Here is a 16087-nt window from a genome sequence, read left to right on the forward strand (position 1 = left end):
TGGAATTAATTATGATACTTAATCACTCATTTAAAGTTTGTGTGACTGCAACCTGTATATTTTTGTGTGGCTTTACATTGTTTATAGTGTTTTTTTCTCTCTCTTTATTTCTTGAGCAGCTTTACTTTGTATATTATAGTGTATTTATTTCTGTTTATTTATATTATTGTATTTGTATTCCTGGTGTTGTGGAAGAGAAGGCCTGATGGCCTTAACTACACCAGAATAAATAAATAAATAATAATAATAATATTGAATCAATACCTGACGTTGCGAAATTATTAACAAATATATTGGCCCCAACTACGAATTGGGACCCTCATATAAACTCTCCTTGTACGAGATTATCTAGAGCCATCTAGTTGCTGAGAAATAAAGAAAATGGTCAGAAAGACCTTTCACGCACTTCTTAACAGTGCAGTGTAATACTATAATTACATTATGGGATTCATATGTGGGATAACAGCAGTGGGATATATACGGTAAGGAATTTAATCCCGCAGGAAAAAAACTAGTGGTGCCGTTACTGATCCTTCTTCTGACGCCCTTTGTAGACATCTATTTGTTATGGGGTGCACTCTGGCTGACATTTATATGTTTTAGTGTTTAATCAAAGCTAAATAAAAACTTAAATCCATTTCAGGTGAAATCCGGTCTACACAACTATGTTTGATTACCAGTTGCATGTTACCAATACAAGATTAAAAGTAAATACAAGGTGGTTTCACATTGTGGCTTTGAACATGTTTAATAAATTACCGCCAAAAAACCGCAATTTAAAATATATTACTAGATTTCAAGCTGCATTTAGTGTGGCTCGCAAATAATTCATTTCCAAGTCGTAATGAGTTTTAAATAAAAATGTTGGCATAACTGTTTCTGTTTAACTTCCATTTCATTGTGTGAATTAATATTGTAAATATACTTATTGTACTTTATATTCGACAATTTCTCATTATTTAGAAAAGACAAGAGCTGCTATGAGAAGAAGAGAGAAGCAGAGAGAAGGGAAGAATAATTAAAATAAAGACAGCAGCTGATATACAACAAGAAAGAAGCAGAGAGAAGGGAAGAATTATTAAAATAAAGACAGCAGCTGATATACAATAAGAAAGAAGCAGAGAGAAGGGAAGAATTATTAAAATAAAGACAGCAGCTGATATACAATAAGAAAGAAGCAGAGAGAAGGGAAGAATTATTAAAATAAAGACAGCAGCTGATATACAACAAGAAAGAAGCAGAGAGAAGGGAAGAATTATTAAAATAAAGACAGCAGCTGATATACAATAAGAAAAAAGCAGAGAGAAGGGAAGAATTATTAAAATAAAGACAGCAGCTGATATACAACAAGAAAGAAGCGGTGAGAAGGGTAGTATAGGCAAATTAAAGACAGGACATGCTATACAAGAAGAAAGAAGCAGAGGAGGAGGAGAGGAGAGGTAAATAAATTAAAGACAAAAGCTGCTATACCAAGCAGAGAGAAGGAGAGGAGGAGGAGAGGAGAGGTAAATAAATTAAAGACAAAAGCTGCTATACCAAGCAGAGAGAAGGCGAGGAGGGAGAGAGGAGAGGTAAATAAATTAAAAAAAAAGCTGCTATACCAAGCAGAGAGAAGGCGAGGAGGGAGAGAGGAGAGCTAAATAAATTAAAAAAAAAGCTGCTATACCAAGCAGAGAGAAGGCGAGGAGGGAGAGAGGAGAGGTAAATAAATTAAAAAAAAAGCTGCTATACCAAGCAGAGAGAAGGCGAGGAGGGAGAGAGGAGAGCTAAATAAATTAAAAAAAAGCTGCTATACCAAGCAGAGAGAAGGCGAGGAGGGAGAGAGGAGAGGTAAATAAATTGAAAAAAAAGCTGCTATACCAAGCAGAGAGAAGGCGAGGAGGGAGAGAGGAGGGGTAAATAAATTGAAAAAAAAAGCTGCTATACCAAGCAGAGAGAAGGCGAGGAGGGAGAGAGGAGGGGTAAATAAATTGAAAAAAAAAGCTGCTATACCAAGCAGAGAGAGGGCGAGGAGGGAGAGAGGAGAGGTAAATAAATTGAAAAAAAAGCTGCTATACCAAGCAGAGAGAAGGCGAGGAGGGAGAGAGGAGAGGTAAATAAATTGAAAAAAAAAGCTGCTATACCAAGCAGAGAGAAGGCGAGGAGGAAGAGAGGAGAGGTAAATAAATTGAAAAAAAAAGCTGCTATACCAAGGAGAGAGAAGGCGAGGAGGGAGAGAGGAGAGGTAAATAAATTGAAAAAAAAGCTGCTATACCAAGCAGAGAGAAGGCGAGGAGGGAGAGAGGAGAGGTAAATAAATTAAAAAAAAACTGCTATACCAAGCAGAGAGAAGGCGAGGAGGGAGAGAGGAGAGGTAAATAAATTGAAAAAAAAGCAGCTATACCAAGCAGAGAGAAGGCGAGGAGGGAGAGAGGAGAGGTAAATAAATTGAAAATAAAAGCTGCTATACCAAGCAGAGAGAAGGCGAGGAGGGAGAGAGGAGAGGTAAATAAATTGAAAAAAAAAAGCTGCTATACCAAGCAGAGAGAAGGCGAGGAGGGAGAGAGGAGAGGTAAATAAATTGAAAAAAAAGCTGCTATACCAAGCAGAGAGAAGGCGAGGAGGGAGAGAGGAGAGGTAAATAAATTTAAAAAAAAGCTGCTATACCAAGCAGAGAGAAGGCGAGGAGGGAGAGAGGAGAGGTAAATAAATTGAAAAAAAAGCTGCTATACCGAGCAGAGAGAAGCAGAGGAGAAGAAGAGCAGAGGGGCACAATGCAAAAGCAAGGGCGATTATAAGACCAAAAAGCAAGCAGAAAAGAAGTTGGGCGTAAGAGAAAAACAAGGGCGGATATAAGACCAAAAAGCAAGCAGAAAAGAAGTTGGGCGTAATAGAAAAACAAGGGCGGATATAAGACCAAAAAGCAAGCAGAAAAGAAGTTGGGCGTAATAGAAAAACAAGGGCGGATATAAGACCAAAAAGCAAGCAGAAAAGAAGTTGGGCGTAATAGAAAAACAAGGGCGGATATAAGACCAAAAAGCAAGCAGAAAAGAAATTGGGCGTAATAGAAAAACAAGGGCGGATATAAGACCAAAAAGCAAGCAGAAAAGAAGTTGGGCGTAATAGAAAAACAAGGGCGGATATAAGACCAAAAAGCAAGCAGAAAAGAAGTTGGGCGTAATAGAAAAACAAGGGCGGATATAAGACCAAAAAGCAAGCAGAAAAGAAGTTGGGCGTAATAGAAAAACAAGGGCGGATATAAGACCAAAAAGCAAGCAGAAAAGAAGTTGGGCGTAATACAAAAACAAGGGCGGATATAAGACCAAGAAGCAAGCAGAAAAGAAGTTAGGCGTAATACAAAAACAAGGGCGGATATAAGACCAAAAAGCAAGCAGAAAAGAAGTTGGGCGTAATAGAAAATCAAGGGCGGATATAAGACCAAAAAGCAAGCAGATAAGAAGTTGGGCGTAATAGAAAAACAAGGGCGGATATAAGACCAAAAAGCAAGCAGAAAAGAAGTTGGGCGTAATACAAAAACAAGGGCGGATATAAGACCAAGAAGCAAGCAGAAAAGAAGTTGGGCGTAATACAAAAACAAGGGCGGATATAAGACCAAAAAGCAAGCAGAAAAGAAGTTGGGCGTAATACAAAAACAAGGGCGGATATAAGACCAAGAAGCAAGCAGAAAAGAAGTTGGGCGTAATACAAAAACAAGGGCGGATATAAGACCAAAAAGCAAGCAGAAAAGAAGTTGGGCGTAATACAAAAACAAGGGCGGATATAAGACCAAGAAATAAGCAGAAAAGAAGTTGGGCGTAATACAAAGACAAGGGCGGATATAAGACCAAGAAACAAGCAGAACAGAAGAAAAGAAGAAGGGCGTAATACAAAAACAAGGGCTGATATAAGACCAAGAAACAAGCAGAAAAGAAGTTGGGCGTAATATAAAAACAAGGGCGGATATAAGACCAAGAAACAACCAGAAAAGAAGTTGGGCGTAATACAAAAACAAGGGCGGATATAAGACCAAGAAACAACCAGAAAAGAAGTTGGGCGTAATAGAAAAACAAGGGCGGATATAAGACCAAGAAACAAGCAGAAAAGAAGTTGGGCGTAATACAAAAACAAGGGCGGATATAAGACCAAGAAACAACCAGAAAAGAAGTTGGGCGTAATAGAAAAACAAGGGCGGATATAAGACCAAGAAACAAGCAGAAAAGAAGTTGGGCGTAATACAAAAACAAGGGCGGATATAAGACCAAGAAACAAGCAGAAAAGAAGTTGGGCGTAATACAAAAACAAGGGCGGATATAAGACCAAGGAACAACCAGAAAAGAAGTTGGGCGTAATACAAAAACAAGGGCGGATATAATACCAAAAAGCAAGCAGAAAAGAAGTTGGGCGTAATACAAAAACAAGGGCAGATATAAGACCAAGGAACAACCAGAAAAGATGTTGGGCGTAATAGAAAAACAAGGGCGGATATAAGACCAAGAAACAAGCAGAAAAGAAGTTGGGCGTAATATAAAAACAAGGGCGGATATAAGACCAAGAAACAAGCAGAAAAGAAGTTGGGCGTAATACAAAAACAAGGGCGGATATAAGACCAAGAAACAACCAGAAAAGAAGTTGGGCGTAATAGAAAAACAAGGGCGGATATAAGACCAAGAAACAAGCAGAAAAGAAGTTGGGCGTAATACAAAAACAAGGGCGGATATAAGACCAAGAAACAAGCAGAAAAGAAGTTGGGCGTAATAGAAAAATAAGGGCGCATATAAGACCAAAAACAAGCAAGAAAAGAAGTTGGGCGTAATAGAAAAACAAGGGCGGATATAAGACCAAAAAGCAAGCAGAAAAGAAGTTGGGCATAATACAAAAACAATGGCGGATTTAAGACCAAGGAACAATCAGAAAAGATGTTGAGCGTAATAGAAAAACAAGGGCGGATATAAGACCAAGAAACAAGCAGAAAAGAAGTTGGGCGTAATATAAAAACAAGGGCGGATATAAGACCAAGAAACAACCAGAAAAGAAGTTGGGCGTAATAGAAAAACAAGGGCGGGTATAAGACCAAGAAACAAACAGAAAAGAAGTTGGGCGTAATAGAAAAACAAGGGCGGATATAAGACCAAGAAACAACCAGAAAAGAAGTTGGGCGTAATAGAAAAACAAGGGCCGATATAAGACCAAGAAACAACCAGAAAAGAAGTTGGGCGTAATAGAAAAACAAGGGCGGGTATAAGACCAAGAAACAAACAGAACAGAAGAAAAGAAGATAGGCGTAATACAAAAACAAGGGCAGTTGTAAGACGAAGAAACAACCAGAACAGAAGAAAAGAAGAAGGGAGTAATACAAAAACAAGTGCGGTAATAAGACCAAGAAACAAGCAGAACAGAAGAAAAGAAGAGGGGCATAAAGCGAAAACAGAGGTAGACATAAGAACAAAAGAGAAATGGAGTGGAATGAATTCAGCTGACCTACCCCGAGCACGTTGGCAGGCTTGTCTAGCTTGATGTCAAGGCGCAGGCCTGTGACGATTTGGTCCACGTTGAGCAGGATGACACCGAACCAGCGACCAGGTTCCGCCTCCCGGCCCTCGTACGAGAATATGCTTGGACAGGGCGAAGGGGGATGCTGCAGACTGGAGTGTTTGGCGGGCGAAGACAGGGGCAGCACCAACAGCAGCAGCACGAGCGCCAGGGGACGAAGCCCCATTCCAGTATGAATCATCGAACAGTGGCTGAATGATGAATGCGAGAAAAGAAGTAAAAGAGAGAGTGAGAGTAACAAAGGAGTTTAGTAAGAAAGCATGAAGGGAATGGATAAGTTACGATAGAGAGAGCAGAAAGAAAGGAAAATTAATTAGTAAAGTACAGACAAATTTCTCTATTAGATTAATATTACGTAGAGACTCATACAGGAGTGACCTTTTCGACCTTGAATTTTTATATTACTCTTGAAAGTATTTGATTAGGATTTAAAATGATTGTTTTTTGATTTAAAATGATTATTCTTCATATTTTATAACACATAACATTGTACAGCCCCATGTTTGTAACTGTATTTAATTTTTGTGGAAAAGCGCAAATTCATGTAAAGAAGATGACAAGCATGTAATAAACCAAACTATGCAGACTTTCGACTAATTTTTTAATTAACCATACATTTTATATTACAAATTACATAATAGGTATTTATTTATTTATTGTGATGGACACTAGGGCTGAGGTTTGAAATGTTGACAATTATTTTAATCGGATTGTTTTTTTAACAGTTTGTTCGATGGATTAATAGGTGTGTAAACATTTTCAGCTCAATCGGACTGGTAGTTTCGAGGTTAGTTTTATTTGAATTGTGGAAATTTGTGAAACAATCAAAATGCTTCATGCGTATTGTATTTATACACAAGAGTCCTGACTCAAGGCGATATATTGTCACCTGAATGCAAAAACTAGGTAACTCGAAATTTGCGTTTTTTAGTTATCTCTTTTATAGCATAGAAAAAATCGCACAAAATGTAACGCAAGAACTAGGTAACTGATTGAACGATACCAGCGACATCTATTTTCCAATGCAACAAATAGGTAAAAGAAAACGAGACATATTCCTTAGTGAAATAAATAAGTAAATGGGCAAAGTCACAAAATATAAAAAATCAAGTTACCTAGTTCATGCATTCAGGTGACGATATTAACGTTGAGAAATTCATTATATCTATGTTAGTTCAGGTACAATAAATTTTAAAAAATCAGACATTTATTAATATTTTTTAGTTACATAATATATATGTTTTTAGCTTTTAATTTTTTAGATACTTAAGATTTCTCAACATTAGATCTCAGATAATGCATGAGAATGTATGTCCACGTATGGATTTGGTAAAAACTGCATGGGTTTGAGTCAAGCCCGCGGGCCTTGGCATGACTGAGTTTGGGTTGAAATTCATTTAAGCCTGTCTTTTTCCCTCCGGCCTCCCAACTAACACTTTATATGCATTTCTGGATTCGCGCATACGTGCTACATGTCCTGCCCATCTCAAACGTCTGGATTTTATATTCCTAATTATGTCAGGTGAAGTATACAATGCGTGCAGCTCTGCGTTGTGTGACTTTCTCCATTCTCCTGTAACTTCATCCCTCTTAGCCCCAAATGTTTTCCTAAGAACCTTATTCTCAAACACCCTTAATCTCTGTTCCCCTCTCAAAGTGAGAGTCCAAGCTTCACAACCATACAGAACAACCGGTAATATAACTGTTTTATAAATTCTAACTTTCAGATTTTTTGACAGCAGACTAGATGACAAAAGCTTCTCAACCGAATAATAACACGCATTTCCCATATTTATTCTGCGTTTAATTTCCTCCCGAGTGTCATTTATATATGTTACTGTTGCTCCAAGATATTTGAATTTTTCCACCTCTTCGAAGGATAAATCTCCAATTTTTATAGTTTCATTTCGTACAATATTCTGGTCACGAGACATAATCATATACTTAGTCTTTTCGGGATTTACTTCCAACCCTATCGCTCTACTTGCTTCAACAAGAATTTCCGCGTTTTCCCTAATTGTTTGTGGATTTTCTCCTAACATATTCACGTCATCCGCATAGACAAGAAGCTGATGTAACCCGTTCAATTCCAAACCCTGCCTGTTATCCTGAACTTTCCTAATGGTATATTCTAGAGCGAAGTTAAAAAGTGAAGGTGATAGTGCATCTCCCTGCTTTAGCCAGCAGTGAATTGGAAAAGCATCAGATAGAAACTGACCTATACGGACTCTGCTGTAAGTTTCACTGAGACACATTTTAATTAATCGAACTAGTTTCTTGTGAATACGAAATTCAATAAGAATATTATATAAAACTTCTCTCTTAACCGAGTCATAGGCCTACGCCTTTTTGAAATCTACGAATAACTGATGTACTGTACCCTTATACTCCCATTTTTCTCCAAAATGTAAATAATAATAATAATAATAATAATAATAATAATAATAATAATAATAATAATAATATTTTCCCTGGCAGAGTTAAGGCCATCAGGTCTTCTCCTCTACTTACCCAGGATGAAAGCACATACAAGAAAATATATATTATGAAGTGGTTGATGTAAACAATACGTATTAGCTACATTGCAGATGATACTCAAGGTGGCGTAACGCATTAAGGTTATATGTACGTGAACGACCACAAATATTACCAGAAAATGCAGGCTCTAAATTTCAAAAAAATTGTATAAGAAAATGAACTCACAATTGGACAAAAATTACAAGGTACCACAACAAGACTTATTAGAACTTAAATATCTGATAAAAGTATAAAAAGGTTACTAATAATACTTTTTAGAATTCACTTTTTACTTTCAATTAAATTTTCCAAAATTTGAAAATTTTCACACATATTATTTCGTAACTCCACAACCATTAGAGATAGAATTCTGACATTTTGTACACTGATATAACACGCATTTATGCAAAAGGTAGACCACAATAATGCCCATTTCTTTGAAAATAGAAAAATTAGTTCTCAAACATTATGTAAATTTTAATATATTTTGTATAGGACAAATAAAAAATTAATTGTATTAAAATAAACAACTCTACATGTCTGAGAGTAGTCTACTTTTCAGAAATAAGTGTTTATTACATGCAGGAAAAATATTGAAGATGTCAGAGAGATCATAACAATGTTATGGTTCCCAAATGATATAACTGCAGAGTTTTTCTTTTCATATTTTGATAAAACTGGTTTTAAAAATATTATTAGTAACCTTTTTTTTTACACCTTTATCAGATATTTAGGTTCTAATAAGTCTTGTTGTGGTATCTTGTAATTTTTGTCCAATTGTGAGTTCATTTCCTGATGAAATTTTTAGGAATTTAGAGTCTGCATTTTCTGATAATATTTGTGGTCGTTCACGTACATAATATGTCCTTGGCTGGTTCACAATAAACCGTTCTCGTTGTCGCTTCCGTTCCCGATTTATTGTGAACCAGCCGTTACATGTAGCTCTGGTTTTATTCCGCTGAACACGACTAAGTGAGTCGTCTGTGCTACATTTGGTTTCATTTCTTTATTGTAACCCAAAGCTACGCGAATCTGGGTATCTGCAATGTAGGCCTACTACATACTGTTCACACCAACTTGAAGTCAAACCACTTCAAACTATGTAGTGTAGTCATTCCCATGCAATTTGCAACCTTACCCACCCTCTTCCTAATCCTTCCAGGGAAAACCCGTGTCAAGTCTGACATGAGCAGCAATAAAACAGCCGACTTTTGAAAAGAAGCTGGAGTGAAGGAACAAACTGGAAAGATGTTGAAAGATTAAAATAAATAGCTTTTCAGGTTATTGCCGTCTAGTCTAGTTATATGTTACTACTTTACCTGTGACACAAGCTGCATCTGAAGCTTTGCCGCCCGTTCTCCAGGTCTTGGTCCTCATTCTTCCCATGTGACTTCGCTTGATCCTCACCCTTCTTCGAGGGCGATGCTCTCGAGATCTTCTGCTTCTGTTTGCAGACCGCTGCGGTTGGAGACTTGGCACAGCTCTTCGCAGCTGCCGGTGCCTCTGGGACATCGTCATACAGAGGCAGAACTATCGGGTCATTCTCAACAGTGATAGGGTGTTCCTCTGTCTTCACCGACAACAACAGGGGATCAGTTGCGTGAATGAAGTGCGTGTCCGGCTTCCTAATGCATAGCTCGGGGTTCGCGATTGCCACCTGGAAAGTCTCGAGGTACTCCTTCTGTTCCCTCGTCTCCTGGTAGAGGAGCTGAAATCACAGAAAAGACGTATCGTCATAACTTAAAGGACACACAAATACACAAACAATATCTTCATTTCTTTCTAAAATGTTTGTGCAAAGATTTTTCCTAAGCTACTTGGTTTACAGTTAGAAAATAACAGTACTATTGTGCTTTTAAGTAAGCAATTTCCGACAGAGAAATATTGTCGGAATTTTTAGTATGAGTTTGTATTAACAAAGTAATAATTAATATCAACTACAACCGATTCATTTTAATCGACGCGATTATTCGATTAAATATTTTTGATCGATTAATCTTACAACAGAAATTTATCGATTAATCGATTAAATTCCACAGCACTAAAAATAACTAAATATATAAACAAAGGCAAATGAGAAAATAAAATAAGTGGACAAAGAGTAAAGAAATAAATATGCGAACAAATAGAGACAAATAGGTAAGCAAAAGTAAATAAATGATATAAGAGCTCATAGCTAATGTAAGTAGGCTAAATAAGTTAACAGTAAACATTTAAACAAATAAATACATAATATCTAATATACTTCAACCTCACACCTGGAGCTGATTGGCAAGATCTGCTACGATGCCCAAGAAATGGAATGCAAGAGGATCCAATAGGCCAATTTTCAGTTTATAGTTGAATATCAATGCTTCAAATATATCCAATGCAGCAGCCTGGAACACAGAGATTAAATTATGCGTTTCATTTTGTGAATATTACACAAAATGTTTGATTTTTATGCTGAACTCTACAATAAAAATAAGCAAACTCTTCCAGTATTAGTAACCATCGCATATCAAGCCTCAAACTAAAGGAGGGCAGAAACAAGTGAAAATCAGTAAAGATTCCGAATAATTACTCCTGGACCAAAAACTCTGGCTACCGGTAGTTTAGTAAATGTTGCAAAATATGTTAAAATGAGTAATGTGTTTAGACAGTGAAAAAAAAAAAAAAAAAGATTATTTTCCCTGGACCAAAAAATTGTAATTTCTTGCATAAAAAAAGTCAGTGAATGAAAGGTACTAAGTATTTTTCTTGGAATGATTATTTCACAAACTTCTCTGCACAGTTGGCATGGTTTTCATCTACTTATCTGTATTCTACAGTCCTTCCAATTTTTTACCTACATTTTTCCTTCATGTACTAATGTTTCCCCTCACACAGTTATTCCATATGGCCAAACTATGTAGTTCTGTCAACTCGAATTCTCATAAAAAAAAATCTGTCTGTGAGATCTGGGTTTGTAAAACGGCTGTAAGATAGATTTTACCTCGGTACTTCCAGCTTGCTTTTTCTGCAAATACAATATTCACTGTTGCTCAAATTTTCATTTCACAGCTCCCGAATTTTTAAAAATATACAGTAGTTCTATTTACTTAAAACTGTCAATTAAGAGTTAGGCTATATATCACAATAATGACATAAAAAATACATGTCGAAGAAGCTAAAAATAAGCAAATAAATACAATAAAATTGTAAAGTAACTCAGCCTAGACTAGTCTATTCTATTGTAAACCACGCTTTGGTTTTCACTGCCATCTGACAACCTCCCGGTGTTAGGAATTTACGATGAACTCCATTTAAAAAAGTATGACAGCATTTGTCGGTCATAGACTTAAGTCTGTCATCATATGGATAGTGCAATAAACAGTTTATAGCTGTTGTACATATACCATTTTCCTTAGATTCAGTTGAAGTAGCTTAAGATAGAATTTCAGGTAGTGCTTACAGATCTTTACAGGCATGTTATATATGAAAGCAGATACTTACACGACCATAACCTCAATAAGTTACGAAGACATACAACCCATAATGAACATAGAATTTACAACATTCCCGGACTAAAAGAGGCCATAATTTTTAGTTTGTCTGTCTCTATAATATGTGAATAACTTAAATACCGAACTTGTTAAATTTAGCACAAATTTCAAAACTTGGATCTTTGACATTAGTTGAATTAAAAACCCAATCTACAAAACTCACATATCATGAAAAACGAACATAGTACTGTATAATAATACGCTACATAATTTATTTGTTAAACTACAATTACATGTAAAGTTGTTCATCTTCCTGATTATTTTTTAACACTGACTGCCCATTTAACTACAATCATGTTTACTAATTAAAAAAATGTCATTATTAAGTCTTTTATCTTAAATTCGGCACTACTCACGGCAATATTACCATAAATACCTTTCAATATATAGAAGTTTTTACCTTTTGTAAAAATATTTCCAAATTCATGAATGTCTTGCTTACGAGGCTGTCAGAGAGCGCCATTTTGGGAGTCACGCTTTTGTGACATCTACAGGAGAAAACAAACAACACTGAACAAATGCTATGAGCCAAGGAGGACTATTTTTCTTGCTTTGAAATTTGTTTATGCCCCATCTATCAAAATGTAATGAAACTAATCTTTTTTTTTTTTTACTATTACTTTGGTGGCGAATTTCTAAGAGAGACCCATGTTAAAAATATATTTAATTTCTTTTGAAGATGAAGTAGGACATAAGACAAAAAGCGTTAGTTCAAATCCATATAGAGGGTCAGCTGTCACAATTAACATGTTAGTGATGCAGCTCACAATGCTCCCTCCTTTTCTCTGTTCCTGTATTTGAGATCGGTGAACCCTAAACAAGATGCAATGATTGTTTAAGTCCGACAGGTGGCCTGAGTGGCTCTTGTGAATCCGATGCTGACTGACGGACCATCCTGCCTTAACCCATGTAGATCCGGATCCCATTCCCAGGTGTATACCTTATAAGGGCCAGAGAATGAAGCTCTGTACTACCCCCCTCCAAAATTTCACCTCAGTCTTTTTCTAAATTGAGGGGGAGGTGAAGTGTGTTGGTGGAATGGAAGAAGAAAATGGCAGTACCAGTATCGTAAAAAAAAAAAAAAGCAATCAGAAACAAAATAGAACTAAATAATTATGGTGTGAATCAATTTAAAATTTTCAAATATTTGTTCTGCATAATATATTTTACATAAAGAATTGTAAGTAGTAATACCACAGTCTAGTATATAGTCACGCAGCTCAATACGTAGTAAATATGCAAACATTAGATTGTTGCTCACCACTAGGATCGCTAATAACGCCTCATTACAGGCAATACAAAATATTGCTGGCACAGTCTATTGTTTCTAGCGCCCTCAAAACTCAAGCTTCGTGACTGTATATAGTAGACTGTGGTAATACTTTGAAGTATTAAAAAAACAAAAATTGCTTACAACTGATCGGAAATACGGACAATATTATTGATTTTTTTTTTTATTTAGATATTGGTCATTTGTAGCCTCTCCTGTGGAATGTACGTTTCAGAACTTGTAATTGTAACAAGGTTTTACAACAATAGAAGTAAATAAAAATATGACGTATACTGGCACTATTATCTGCCGTGAAGATATCACATTTTTTTTTTTTAGAACAAAGGAACATGTTTATAAGCAAATATAAGATTATGTTATAGAATTAAAGAACTATAAATTATTAGGGGCAACAAAAAAAGTCCAATACTCATTACCACAAAACTTAAAAAAATTCAATCATGGTCACTGTCACTGAGTGGTGCACAATCGCCTTCACCTATAGTGAAGAGTCCAGTTTCTTTGTGCTGCTCATGTCGCAGGTTTCATGGTACCCAAGTCGAGGTCGATTATAAGTTAGAGACGATTAAACTAACAGATATTATTACAAGCTAAATGAAAGTTATTACCTGTAGTCACAAATTCTATTTAAAATGGATAATTACCAGTGTTAAAACAACACTACTCCACTAAACTTAAAGAACAAATATAAACGAATTTCTCGTCATATCATTTTATCATTCACTGTATTTCAAATTCAAGTATCTGTACTTACTTTATGCAGAATACAATATTCATGTCACTGGACAATCAGCTCAAGTGCGCACTTCTTCCTTAAAGGTTGTTAAAGTCACAGAAAGGATAGAAATCCGTTCCATTGTTGGTTCCAGATGTTTAAGAATGGTTCCTCTAAACACCACACTTCTCTGACTAGGACTGCCAACACAGATTTTTACGTAGTTAAATTATAAAACATTAGATAGTGTTAATACCTTCACCTACTCTAACTCTGTGCAGAAATATTTCAGAGTTCAAATCTATAACACGTCAGTCCTTTGTTTAATAATAATAATAATAATAATTCTTTATTTATACTGGCAGAGTTAAGGCCATAGGGCCTTCTCTTACACTCTACCAGGTCACAAAGTACACAAGCAATGAAAATTTAACAAAAAGTTAAAGAACAGAATACTAACATATTACAAAATAACAATAATAACAATAATAATAAAAATAATAATAATAATAATAATTCTTTATTTATACTGGCAGAGAGGCCATAGGGCCTTCTCCTACACTCTACCAGGTCACAAAGTATGTATACAAGCAATAAAAAATTTAACAAAAAGTTAAAGAACAGAATACTAACATATTACAAAATAATAATAATAATAATAATAATAATAATAATAATAATAACAATAATAATAATAATAATAATAATAATTCTTTATTTATACTGGCAGAGTTAAGGCCATAGGGCCTTCTCTTACACTCTACCAGGTCACAAAGTATACAAGCAATGAAAATTTAACAAAAAGTTAAAGAACAGAATACTAACATATTACATGATAATAATAATAATAATAATAATAATAATAATAATAATAATAATAATAAAATCGACACTAAACAACATGAAAATAATATAGTAATAGAAAAAAAGAAAGTAAAATACATTGGAATATAGTGGAAGCAACTCATTTAGTACAAATGGTTAATGTGGAAAACGTAAGGTAGAATATAACGAAATGGAATGTAATAAAATAATAATAAAAAAGAAAAGAAATACGAAAATTAAATAAAATTCACAATAAAAAGGATATGATAATAAATTCATCAGCTGATAGAACAAAAAGGGGAAAGGAAGGAAAGAAATATATAGCCTATATTTTTACAAAACTATCGCAGAACTATCTATACAGAGGAAACATTTTGACAAGACAAAAAGATAGAAATAAATACAACCAATAGACAAAATGTAATAAAAAGATAAACTTACGTGTGGAAACTTGTTGAGACACACTGAATGATATACAATGATCATGATGTTTATGAAGACTGGAATTATTTGCCATTCCTGTCTTGAAGTTGCATAGCCTGTAACTATATCTTGCCCCTGTGTGTAATCTTATTTCAGTATAAGGATTGAAGTTGTTATTTCAGGAGAGGTAACTTGTACCGAGGTTATTATTTATTTATTTCTTGTGCACCATAACATGTATGAACATTTCATGTTGTTACAATCACAGCACAATAAGTCTATTTCCTTTGTAACCACACATTTTAGGAGTTTCTGTGGCGAAAGAAAAAAGTGGAAGTCTTATATATAGGAATCATAAAGGTCGAAAGGATAATGGAAGCAGGGCTCACACAATTTCATAGCTTGAGATAGAATTTTTATTACCTATGGTTAGTCATTTTGGAGAATTTGCGTGTTTATTCAGAACATAAATCATGTCTCTCACTGCTAGCTGCTATCCTTGTTGTAGAAGAAGCAAATAAATAAGTAAATTTTATCATTTTTAGTTTCGTCTCTCAATTTCTTCATTTACAGTCTACATATTTTCTGCTTGCATTTAACTTATCGGTCTTTCTAAACGTCTTTATGTTGCTGTTACGAGTAATTATATCACTTCTAAGACAAATCTCTGCTGTTTTATGCTGTTATGTCCATACTAGCATTCTTCTTTGTTGAGTCAATGAAATTGAACATTTTGCTCTTAGATTCCTCTCATGAGGTTCATGTATTCATACAAAAAAAATAATAGAATTGAGGCACAGGAGTAAAAGAAAGGATTAGGAAAACTTTTTCACAGATATTACTTGTCATTAGTAATTTTTATGTCATTTGTTTTCGAATTTCAGCATCTTTGGATCTTGATTTTCTTAATCTTATTGTTAGTATCAACGTTTTATATAAAATAATAAACAGTACAACCAGTTGCTACTTAAAACATTAACTTTAATACTGTAAAATCACTAGTTAGCTCTTCAGTCATTTATACAGTTCAGCATGTTACATCATAGAGACATCTAAAACTTCTTCCCAGATTACATACATACTAGTATATAAGTTGCGTTCAGAAATTGGTAAAGTCTGCAATATATCTTCAGAATACTCCTTTGTGCATGTGCAATGACTTCTTGTATCCATTGGCCGCCACAGAAACCATCTGATAGAGATTATATTTATACAATATGCTTTCTTCTGCGTTAAACATGTTTAACACAAGTGAACAGCCCA

General features: G+C 35.0%; 1 protein-coding gene across 1 annotated transcript in view; it reads right to left on the reverse strand.

The window, feature by feature from the left end:
- Positions 1-12084, reverse strand: part of LOC138700994 (zinc finger protein 37-like) — an 81504-nt gene extending 69420 nt beyond the window's left edge. The window contains exons 1-3 of the mRNA XM_069827463.1: positions 11971-12084; positions 10305-10424; positions 9366-9754 (exon numbers count right to left, since the gene is read on the reverse strand). Coding sequence (XP_069683564.1) covers positions 9366-9754; positions 10305-10424; positions 11971-12033 — 572 coding nt within the window. The 5' untranslated portion in view covers positions 12034-12084. The remainder of the gene's footprint in view (positions 1-9365; positions 9755-10304; positions 10425-11970) is intronic.
- Positions 12085-16087: the final 4003 nt, after the last annotated feature.

The sequence above is a fragment of the Periplaneta americana genome, chromosome 6 (assembly GCF_040183065.1).
Source record: "Periplaneta americana isolate PAMFEO1 chromosome 6, P.americana_PAMFEO1_priV1, whole genome shotgun sequence".
NCBI classification, from domain to species: Eukaryota; Metazoa; Arthropoda; class Insecta; order Blattodea; family Blattidae; genus Periplaneta; species Periplaneta americana.